This window comes from Bison bison, unplaced genomic scaffold, assembly GCF_000754665.1.
Source record: "Bison bison bison isolate TAMUID 2011002044 unplaced genomic scaffold, Bison_UMD1.0 scf7180017864035, whole genome shotgun sequence".
NCBI classification, from domain to species: domain Eukaryota; kingdom Metazoa; phylum Chordata; class Mammalia; order Artiodactyla; family Bovidae; genus Bison; species Bison bison.
In genome coordinates, this window is record NW_011494607.1 from 1,024,997 (window position 1) to 1,037,472 (window position 12,476).

Here is a 12,476-nt window from a genome sequence, read left to right on the forward strand (position 1 = left end):
TGATTGTGAACATTTTACACTGAGTTCTACTGCTGCTACTGCTAAGTCACTTCAGTCGTGTCCGACTCTGTGTGACCCCATAAACGGCAGCCCACCAGGCTCCCCTGTCCCTGGGATTCTCCAGGCAAGAACACTGGAGTGGGTTGCCATTTCCTTCTCCAATGCAGGAAAGTGAAAAGTGAAAGTGAAGTTGATCAGTCGCATCTGACTCTTAGCGACGCCATGGACTGCAGCCTACCAGGCTGCTCCGTCCATGGGATTTTCCAGGCAAGAGTACTGGAGTGGGGTGCCATTGCCTTCTCCGACACCAAGTTCTACCTTTTCACAATCTATCTTATTCTGGAAAAAAGGGCTAAACCAAAGAATTTTTCACTCTTCCAACATATTAGTACCAAGGAGATTTCTATCAGATACATATAACATACAAAACTGACACCAGGCAAATAGTCTTTGTTCCCACACAAGTGGTGTTATATTCCACAACTGCAAACATAGCAAATGTAAAGATAATGTCACTAAAATTTGGAATTTCCATTTAGGAAAATCATTTGGAAAAATAAACATGTATATAAACAGCATATACACAGGCAAGCTAAAATTATTTCAGTATTTCTAAGGACAAATATACAAAAGCAGGAAGCGCAATCACCCTCAAAAAGCAAACACACTCTCTCTATTGCCCATTAGAATGGCAGAGACCAGGTATTAAGATGGGGTCTTTCTTTTCCTTACCTCTTCTCTTTGTCATCTTTACTTCAGTCAAGTATATGCTTTGCCAAGGCCTCTTTACCAGTATGCACATCTGATTCCTTGCTCCTAATCAAACCTGTTCCATATAGTACTCTCATCCCAACATGCAACACTCTTCATTCATTCATTCACTCAGCCATTCATTGAAAGGCTGAGTGTCTATCATGTGCCAGACACTGGGATAGGCACTGAGGATACAGTACCAAATAAAATAATACCAACTTTCAGCCTCTTGGAACTTGTAGTATAGTGGGAAAAGAGGAAATTAATTAACAAACAAAATGTATATTCTGGGGGCAAAATGCTATGTAAAGAATTGGAATAAAAAAGTAGAGTGAAACAGTGGTTAAGATATTCCTTCAAAACACATAGTCAAGATGACTTTTTAAATAAGATGACATCTGAAAACAGTGAGGAGAGGACTGAGCCACTCAAATATATAAAGGAAAGCCTTCCATGCTGAGAGGACAGCAAGTACAGATGCTATGTTAAGAGGAGATACCAAGCAGAACTGTGTTAGGAATGGACTGAGAGAAGCAGAGAACAGGAAATATCAAGAGGGGCCATTAGGCCACAGTAAGGTCTTGGAATCTTAGAGTAAAATGATGTTTACTAGAACATTTTGTGAAAGGTTTTAGGCAGAAGAGTTGTATAATCTGATTTATGTTTTAAAGAAATTAGTCTGACTGCTTTGCAGATAGTAAACCACATTTGGGAAGGAGACAAAAGGCTGCTGGAAGGTTTTTACCAGATTTGGGGAGGGTGACCTGAACCAGAGTGCTGGTGGTGAAGATAATACGAAGTGATTGTATATTTAGGTCAATGTTCTAAAGGAAGAATCCACTGGATAAGCTGATAGATTTGACGCAGAGTGGGAGTGAAGGGAAGTCCAGAACATTCCAAGGCTCTGGGCATGGCCACTAGAAGATGGATGTTACCATTTTTTGAGATAGGAAGACTGCAAGCACAGCCTGACATTCCAAACAGTGAATGAAGAGATCTGATATTAACATGTTTCACAAGCATGTAAAATAGTAGATCATGAGCACAAAAATTTGGAATTTAAGGGCAAGATCAAGGATAAAAACACACATTTAGGAGTCATCAGCAAATAGGATGGTATTTAAAGCCATAAGCAGAGATGTGACCATCCAGAAAATAAGTATAGAGGGCAGAAAAGAGAAAAGGCGAAGAAGTCCAAGAAACAACAATGACTGGTAAATTGAGAGAGAGAGAGAGAGAGGGAGACGAAATCAACTGGGTCAAATGCTGCTGCTCGGTCAAAGAAAAGAAAAAGCAAGAACTGATCACTGGATTTACCAACGTAAAGGTCACTGGTATACTTGACAAGAGCTGCTGTGGTGGAGCTGGGTATGGGAAAGGGCAAAAGCCTGAACAGAGTGGGTTTAGGAGAAAATGTTAGGAAATGAGCACAGCTAGCTCAGAAAACACACTTAAGGAGTTCTGTTTTTAAAAGAAGTAGAGACATGAGACATTAGATAGAAAAAAGAAAGCTTTTTTTTTTTTTAAGCTGGGAGGGCAATGGCACCCCACTCCAGTACTCTTGCCTGGAAAATCCCATGGACGGAGCAGCCTGGTAGGCTGCAGTCCATGGGGTCACTAAGAGTCGGATACAACTGAGCAACTTCACCTTCACTTTTCACTTTCATGCATTGGGGAAGGAAATGGCAACCCACTCCAGTGTTCTTGCCTGGAGAATCCCAGGGACGGGGGAGCCTGGAGGGCTGCCGTCTGTGGGGTCGCACAGAGTAGGACACGACTGAAGCGACGCAGCAGCAGCAGCAGCAGGTGAGGGATATATGGAAATCTCAGTACACTTTAATGCCCAATCCCGTCAGATGCATGGTTTTAAACTGTATAAGCAAAACTATGGATCTTGATTTTCCAGTTATACTATTCTTTCCTGGAAAATCATTTGGCTATGGATTATTAGTAATGATGCAGCCTTTATTTTAGGGAAATTTTTATATTATTCTAGGGAAAACTCTTAATGGCGCCTTAAAAATGAAAAAAATAACAAGTATGTAATATTTCTTTAATTTTTTTCAGTTTAAGACAACTATCAAGTACTTCTAATTATGTCAGGTTCATGATGATTAAAGTAAAATCATTAGACACAATTCTGTTTATTGGATTTCTCTATATATTACAAGTAAAGAAAACACTGTAGCATATTTTGGCCACTTGTTCCTGTACAGCCAGAATCTCATATGAGGTTTCAATATTATTTAAATATCGATCAAAATCACCATTTAAAATAAACGGTAAATAAAATAAAGAAGCTGTCTCAATTATGAAAATAAAAATAGCCTCATTTTTATCTAGTTGACTTACAGCCCCTCTATAAACAAACAATACTTCGTTCAGAAGTGGGAAGGCTGTGAAATTATTTGTTACTATTGAAACACAAGTCATCTCTTAGTCCCATCTAGTGTTCAAAAGCAGAAATGTAACCAAGAAGAAACAATGAAGAACAACTAATGGTGAAATGTTTGGCAAACTGTTACTCCCTGTGCCTTTCCTTTCTTTCTTAGGGGTTTTTATGTGTATTGTTAAGAAAGTCCATTTCAAAACAATTTTTAAGTCCATTTCACAAGTACGTACAAATTATTTATGAAGGCTGCTAAGACCCAAATCAGACCTAGATTGGTAGATAATAATAGAAATAAGAATTCGTGAAGAACCCACACGTGTCATATAAAGTGAGCAAACATTAAGACCCTCATGGAAACACTGAGAGGTTAAGTGGCTTCGGGTTGACAGTAAAGGGCCCTGGTTTCATCAGTCACTGGCAAAGCTAAACAAAACTAATATGCACACACTGGGCTCCCCAGATCTCGGCGGAGAGTCGGATAAGAACATTTCAAGTTGCTCACTTAAGGAACACATCAAAGTCTTCATTTCAAGCAATAATGGTTTAGATTCTTTGAAGAAATACAGCACACTTGGTCTCTCCCACTCCCTAAATTCAAAGCATGATGACTGCCAATTTCTTTCCGGTGCCTACTTTCTGGGCTCCCACTCTGTGCTAACTCTTCAGGGCTTCCATCACTCTGTTTTACTAAGCCCCAGACCTCATCCCACCGAGTCATCTCGTTCTCCTTTTCATCCTTAATTCATTTCCAAGCTCATTCCCTACAGAAGCTGTTTTCAATATTCATAATTTGCTTCAAGCATAAAACCTGATTTTCACTAACAAGGTGACTACCAGGAAGAGACAAAGGAGGTGCCATCTCATCACCCTAACATCAATGTTCCTTTCAAGTCTTCATTTTCTCTACACTGAGAGAGAAGAAAGCTCGTTTCTCCCCAAGGCTAGCCCTTCTCCTATGGGCCTGGGGTCCTCAATTATCCAGTCTCAGATGTCTCCACTCTCCCTCAACAGCGGCTTCTTTCCTTCAGCCTAAAACCAAGCTCAACACCTGAGGGGCTTACTCCCTCTGAGACAATAATCCACTTTCACCTTCAGGGCTAAACTTCTCTGCCCGATGTGCCTTACAGACATCTCTTTCAGTCAGTTCAGTTCAGTCGCTCAGTGTGTCCGACTCTTTTTTGCAGCCCCATGGACTGCAACACCCCAGGCTTCCCTGTCCATCACCAACTCCCGGAGTTTGCTCAAACTCATGTCTGTCAAGTCATGATGCCATCCAACCATCTCATCCTCTGTCGTCCCCTTCTCCTCCTGCCTTCGATCTTTCTCAGCATCAGAGTCTTTTCCAAAGAGTCAGTTCTTTGCATAACGGCCATCTCTTTAACATTTTGCAAACTGGTTTCTGTTTCTAAAATTCTTACTTCAATCCTTACAACATCTTGTGAGATACGGACTATTAACCCTTTTTCCAAAGGGGGCACCTAAAGCTTAGAAGGATTAAGTCACTTACTGAATACCAAGGCTGCCACACCCCAAACATATCCCTGTTTGCTCCATGGACTTAAACATAAGTAAGTGCTTTCCTTGGCCAGAACTATTTCATCCCAACTTCTAAGTACTAACTCCTATCATTCTTTATGATCCAGTTCAAATTCCATGTCCCCAGGAAGATCTTTCTGAGAAACCTTCAGTGAGTCAGTCAGTCCTTCCTTCCACATGCCACCACAGACAGTAAGCAGTTGGTTCTAATAATTAAGTGCTAACCACCATGGACTCTGCAGCCAAGACAGAGGTGCTGTGTTTCTCTCTGTTCCCAGACACCGAGCCTCTCAAGACTGAAGTGCAGAGGTCCCTAGGTCCCTGTCATCTCTGTAACTCACCACCACCATCAAGGGGTGTTTCTCGAATATAATGGTTGATGACACACACACTGCTCTGAGAAACTGACAACACAATGCAAACTTTTCAACATTATTTGGGGAGACACATAAAATTACTATTACTCTTAATGTATACATGTAAGAGAGCCCAACTACTAGTAACAAAAGTGTAAAGAAAACCCAGAGGTAAACCAATTTTTATTCTAATACATGTATACTGTTTGCTCTCATTAAAAACTACTACAACCCTACATAAATTTAAATGCCACATAGCATTACTCTTTGAAAGGAAGAAATGTTTTACTTCAATTAAACACGCAGTACCACAAATGTGTGTGTGTGTGTGTGTGTGAGAGAGAGTGCGTGCACACACATGCGCATTCAAGCATACTTTCACATTCCCACTAAGGTAAAAAGAGATAAGATCACTGCCCGATTCAAAGGCAAAAAAAAAATCTCATTTTCAAACTATTTTAAATTGGGAAAGCAATCCAATTTGTAACCTCAATTACATACCTAAGTAACTAATTTATGCAGATAAAAACCATTCCAAAATTCAAAGATCAAAGAACATAATATTTAATAAGGTTGGAGAAATTTCAGTGCACTTAAGTAATTTTCAATATGCCTTAATTGCATATCAAGGAAGAGAACACACTGTTATTCTTTTTCTGACAATTAACAAATATAACTTCAACAGTTAGAATTGTAAGTCTATCCTCAAAGTACATTCCATTCTAAAAATAATTTGGTTGTGCTCGTAAAAGTGCAAAATCATTGCTGAAAGAGATCAATTTTTTCCCCTGCTCTTTCTAATAAGAAACCAGGATGCTTCCTATTCCCTAGGCATTTGGCATCAGAGAAAAATGTGATACATTCTCCTAGACTTTCTCATTACTTTTTTTCTCCCCAGAAGAATGAATGCTTTTAAAGGAAATACATATTATGTCAAATAAGGAACCTGCACTTTTAAAACCCTATAATACTTACAGGACCACAAAAATAACTGAAACATTCACCTACTGTGTTTAAATCAGGCAAAAGCTGTTTTAAAAAAATTCTCCCTGAAGCAATCAGAACTTTAAAAGCAAAAAGCTCTCATTTCAACAGATTCTAATAAATAAGGTATCATTTATTAATAAAAGGACTGGATCCCAATTGTCATGTTGGTACTGCCATCAACACAGCACATCAAACACAGGAGGGAGAAAAATATGTTCTACCCAGGACAGATTCCAGTATTTCTAAATTCATAGTTTTCTCATCTACTCACTCATTCAAGACAGGTATGGATAATTTTAAATGAAACAAAAGCCACCAGTTTGCGGAAAATATGAGAAAGAGAAGAACATGGTAAGCAATGCAATGAGGATTCAATCAGCAAATCCAGGCTGTGGCAGAGTCAACAGGACAAACAGCCTGGTTTCTTAAATAAAAGTTACAGGGGGAAGAAAACGATGAAGGAATAGGAAACTATAAACCAAAAGAGATCAAGAGAAACATCAAAGCAATCATACAATGCACACCCTATTTGGACCAAAAGCTAATAAACCAAGATAGTTGGGGGATAATGTTTTAGTATGTTAGTGACATGATGCTATTTATAACTTTATATATTTGAAAAAAGAAAAAGAAGTTCTATCTTTAGAAGATACATATTCAGACATGAAATGCTATGGAATCTGGAATCTGCTTCAAAACAGTCCTGGAGTTGGGATTTTAGAGCAGGAAAACACCGGAAACAAGATTGGTATATACTGGTAATTGCCAATAGTAGGTAATGCCTGCAGGAGGTCACTCCACTGTTCTAACTTTTGTATACACCTGAAATGGTTTGTATTTCAGTAACAAATTTGATTGCAAATTGAATAAAAAAGATATCCTACGAGGAAAATTATGCTTTGCAGAAAAAAGCTGGGTAAAACTTACTATAATATTCAAAAGTACTTGATTCTATGTGATGTGATCATGGAGCTACTTTAAATTATTCTGTGAAAACCATACATAAAATATAATTCTGATTTTTATAATTCATCTTTTAAAAGTCTAAACAGCAAATAGCTTTCAATGTCTCTCCTTTTTTAAAACAACACAAGTAAAACTGATGACTGTGTAAGAATCCAATCCGAGAAGTAATGGAAATTATTAATGGCTCTGCTGAATATTTAACTATACACACACTAAAAAGGTCAGGAAACAAGTTTTCCTCAAACTGAGCTACATTTATATAAATTAACATCCATTTGCTACTGCAACATTAGCCATATTTTATAAAGATAACTGTCACTTCTCAATGCAAGTATTGTCCAGAAAGAACTAAACCACGCAGAAATTCCTTTCACCAGCAAACTATAGTTTCGTTAGTGAACGTGAATTAGGTATGAAAAACCATTATTTCAACTGCCTAATCAAAATCTTACAGCTTTACTATAATCCTTTCATGATTATATAACTTTATAATTATGTTCCTCCTGCCACTTTATATAAAATAGCCAAAACCCTTAAGGGTTAAAAACAATATTCCTCAATTAATAATTTGTATTGTCATTATAAATAGTAAAATTAGCTGCTGGACATGAAAATATGAAAGGAAGATTAAAATATTTTCTTAAGAAATGAGAGAAGACACCTCAGATGAGGAGGGGAAGTGTGAATCTGTGCGTGCACACATGTGTGAGTGTCTCTTGGGAGTGTGGTACGAACTGTGCTTTCATAGGAGGCAGTCAACTAAAATACAAATCACAATGTAGAACTAAAGGATGTTATTTAGAAACACATGCCATATGGAACAGGTAAAGTTAAAAATCCAAAATGAGAAAGAGTACAGAATACTGTTATTTGTGTTCTCTGCTTTGCATTATTACTGGTTTTAAATAAGTACTTGAATAAACATCAATTAGAAAATGCACACAGCAATGAAAAATGTCTCACCAATAGTCATAGCTCTCATCCCAGTTGTCAAAATGTACGAGGAAACGATTGTCCACCATATCTGTTACCGTAGCAACACAGATGAATGCAGGGTTCTTTTTGTCTACAGCTTCAAGCTTCATTCCAACTCGAAAGCCTGATGGGATCACTGTCTATGAAATATACAGATTTAATTAGAGATAAGCACACACTTAACAACAAGGACCTGAACCCTCTCTGCACCCCTGCTTGAAAGCCTGGCATCCATCAGCTATATTCACATAATTTAAAAATCATAGACCAGTTTTGCAGCAGAGTTGCTTTCCAAGAAGCAGCAATAAGAAAAACGCTCCGTTGCTACACCCAATTAATTATCTGGACCTTTAAAGCAAACACACCCACAACCTTGAAAAGTTTACTTAATCTTAACTTGTGTCTTGGTACTTGAGATGACTATGCTAGTTAGCCAAGTTTTATGTACCGTATAGTTTACTTTCAGTTTCTCTCTTTCTTTATTACAGACTTAACAATGAAAATTACTTCATACAAAATATGCACATAATCAAGTTAAAAATGTGTGTAAGTCAGTACAAATTCACTCCCACTTCTGAAAAATCTTTCAAAAGGGTACTCTACTAAAAGTAGGCCATCTTCCTATATGAAAGGCTGGAAATTATTACAACTGTAATTCAACAATCCAGATGTTATTCATAATAGCACCCAAAGAGCTGGCTGTTAATACATAAAGCCATTCAAAATAGCTTGTAGTATAAGGAAATCCACAGATTATTGGTCATCTGGGACATGAAACAAAAACAATAAAAATTCAGTCAGATGCAGTACTTGAAATGCTGTGGATGTAAACATTCCTCAAAATATTTCATGAAGAAAAATATCCTAATCTCAGAGAAGTACTTGGATATCAGTAGTGTCAATCACAACACACTACAAGTCATTTCTGCCCTTCAGAAAAAATCTTTCTGTCCAGGCTGAAGCATACAGACACTTTTCTCATTACTTTAAGCAAAATAGATGTTATCTCTTTTTACTATAATTATACAGCTATAATCACAAAAATGTGGACAGGCATGTATCTGAGTATGTTAGAGTGAAGTCCTGTCTGAGTCGAAGGATCAGGCACTAATGCTACACAGGTACTGTTACTACGTATTTAAGCCCTGGACTTCTGTATCAGACCATAAATATTTGAGTATTCTTAGGTAGAGAAATCTAGAAATACAAAAATTAATTACATACCAAACACACACGGTCCAAGATTCAGTTTTGTGCTAGCAATGCACAGAATTTAAGATGATGGTCAGTGGCTCAAAAATACCTGACTGAACTCATCATCAGAGAACCAGACAAGGATTAGGAAACTTGGAGCCGTAACAGCAAGCCAATTGCTGAGTTTTCCACCTGACTGGCCTCCCTCATCTTGAAGGAGAATGCCGACTGACTATGCAGCATGGACATCTCAGCAATTAAGCTATCTTCTCAATTAAGATATTTAAAAATAATAATCTGGCTCGTTATCTCTATTAATTACCTAAATGCATGTGTGTGCGCACACACACAAATCCCCTTCTAATTCTCTAACTCAAGCTGGCCTATGTTCAATTTGATTAGAGAATGTTTCAGCCATTAGACTTGCTGCCCTCAAAACACCTGGATAATGTCATTTCCCAAGTGGAGAGTATGTGGGGTAGGTGAGAAGGTTTTTCTCATTCCTGATATCTGGAGGGAATCCCTAGTGAAATATGACGGCCTCTCTCCACACTGTCACCTAACTGGTGAATCTGGAAGGAAGAAGTGGTCACACCGTTAAGCTGGCCTACAGGGCATATAGTTTCCACTTTGCTCCCCTCTGGAAGCAGGCTCTGTCCTGCAAGACAGTAGTCTGCCCTGGTCCAGTGCTCATGGGCTAGAGTGGTGAGGTTGGAAGGGCCAGTAAATCTCTAACTCCAGCGCTCAGAATCAAGAGACTCATTTGTCAGCAGATATAGGCCACACATGTACTGCAACTGAGCTCTCATCAACTATAAAGGTGAGATTCTGGCTTTCCACCTGCGTGTCCTCTATTCTTTCCAATTAGATCAGAACTTGATCAGGGCAGAACACTGTAACATATCAGGCCTCCTCAGAGATGCCCATAGCTTAAGAAGTAGAAAATACAAACACATCTGGACTTTGCTCCTGTTAACACTGCAAAACAGAGCTAGAAGCTGGAGAAAAGATTTAAATGATAGCTAGGATGCAAATTCAAGTAGGGTTACATTCATCTCACTATGCGAATCCTATCTGAACAGTACTCCTAAAATCAAGTGACCATAACCATAAAATGCCCCAGTCAATTTAATTTGCTTAGGCGCCTTAACTGTGAAGTATACCTAGGTTTTCTACTATGTTGCCTTTTACTATTTAATTTTTCAAAAAGACAGCCATGATATAGTTAAAAAGATATTTATTCATGATAATTTTTAGTTAATTTTAAAGCTTAAGAGCACCTTATTTACCAAAGCAATAACATTTATTATAGTTTCTTGTTATCACTTGTAATTTATCCAAGGAAACACTCAAAAGCCACTTCCCGTGAAAGAAAAAGTATCTTGGAGGTACTTACTATATTCTGATTTTCAAATAATGACTTGGGAGCAGCCTGAGCTTTGCATGTCTTGAGATAGGTCTGCCAATTAAATTCTTCTTCTTTATATCCTAGGATTCACACATATAGAGACAGTAAAATACCAAAATATTTCATACTTAGCTTTCCATTCTTACTTTTATCTGTAAGTCCAACATGCCAAAATCAAGCCGTCAAGTGACTTTTTTAATGGATAGTATTTAACTCATAATTAGTCTCTAAGGATTTTTATACACAGGGTATTTATTTCCAACAAATTGTATTATTTTTTCAATTCCGAATGAATGGTAACGGATGAAAGGAAAAGGTGTGAGGAAGCAAATACACATTGTCCTCAGGTGGACTTCTTTTCATTACCAGACCATTTCTACCAGTATTTAGGTAGAATTCATTAGCAGTGAGCTTCGGTAGTTGAGTTCTCTGTTTTTCCCTCACTCATTCTATTTTGGGAGACTAACTTGTAGGGACAGTGGGAAGCTGGAAAAAATGGTACTACAAGAGATAAAATCTTTCTAGCCTGTCACCACAAGAATGACATGAAGTGAGCATGCTGGCCAAATACAATAATGGAAATGTCCTTTCCTTGGTTTTCACCAGTTCATGTTCAACACTGGTAAAGCCAACATTTCTTTAAAAAGGAAATTGGGCATTTAATTTTACCCAGTAGATTCTCTTTTCTACTTCCATCAAAGTCCAGAAGGTGGTGTGAAAAAAACAATTCACCACATATGAGGCCAATTTATGTAAAGGCTTACATATTTTCTTTTTCATCCCTCTCTTTTCTAGGTGTTTTTGTTCAATCCTTCAGTTATCTGAAAATACCATTCTGCCATTAATTTTTCACTTAAAACCAAAAGATGGCTTGTCCATTAAAATCCAATAACCCCCACTAAAAAAAACTTCAATAATACTACAATGATGTAGTAACCAGTGAATTGGAGAAGGAAATGGCAACCCACTCCAGTATTCTTGCCTGGAGAATCCCAGGGACAGAGGAGCCTAGTGGGCTGCTGTCTATGGGGTCGCACAGAGTCGGACACAACTGAAGTGACTTAGCAGCAGCAATAACCAGTGACGTTGCTCAGTCGTGTCCAACTCTTTGCGATCCCATGGACTGTAGCCTGCCAGGCTACTCCATCCATGGAATTTTCCATGCAAGAGTACTGGAGTGGGTTGCCATTTCCTTCTCCAGGGGATCTTCCGACCCAGGGATCAAACCCAGGTCTCCCGCATTGCAGGCAGAACACTTTACCGTCTAAGCCACCAGGGAAGCCCCAGTAATTCTGAGACCCAGACCAAAATTATCAGACTGGTAACCTGGTTCTTTCACATCAAGCAAACAATACTGAATGCAACATGAAAAGAAAGGAAGTAAGATATTATTAAATACCCTAGGGATGAACTGAAAAAGATACAATCTGTTATTCTTGGATATTTTGTAAAGATGAAATAGGCAAAATCATTGGCAGACTATAATATAAAAACTTAATAATAAATGAGTAATCACTATTAGTTCAACCCTCACCCAAATTGCTTTTCAGTGTTATAGTATAGTCTCCTTTCCAATCTCTTAAATATGAAGATAAGTTCAATGCACAATTTCTCAAGGTTTTTTACTTACTGAAATGTTAGTAAACACAGTTATGTAAACAGGTTAGAAATAATTTTGTAATCAGTTATTTCAAGAAGGTATGCACGTATGTGTTGTGTGTGTGTGTGTGTATGAGATAGAAATTTGTAGCTAAAATCTGTAGTCAAAGTATCAAATAAGTGTTATGTGACATGCAAATAAGTACATGGACATAGTTTATTCTCTTAAGTAGGGTTCTATTTTTTTAATTTCTTTCACTTTAAAAAACATCTTTCATCATGAACAATAAGCTTAAATTTGGGCCCACCT

At 37.9% G+C, this 12,476-nt stretch overlaps 1 protein-coding gene across 7 annotated transcripts in view; it reads right to left on the bottom strand.

Moving 5' to 3' along the window:
• The window catches only part of L3MBTL3 (l(3)mbt-like 3 (Drosophila)), a 104,923-nt gene that overhangs the window by 51,709 nt on the left and 40,738 nt on the right, over positions 1-12,476 (bottom strand). For all 7 annotated transcript variants that reach the window (XM_010834637.1, XM_010834641.1, XM_010834640.1 and 4 more), the window contains 2 exons: positions 10,556-10,647; positions 7,954-8,105 (listed from right to left, as the gene is read on the bottom strand). In XM_010834637.1, coding sequence (XP_010832939.1) covers positions 7,954-8,105; positions 10,556-10,647 — 244 coding nt within the window. The remainder of the gene's footprint in view (positions 1-7,953; positions 8,106-10,555; positions 10,648-12,476) is intronic.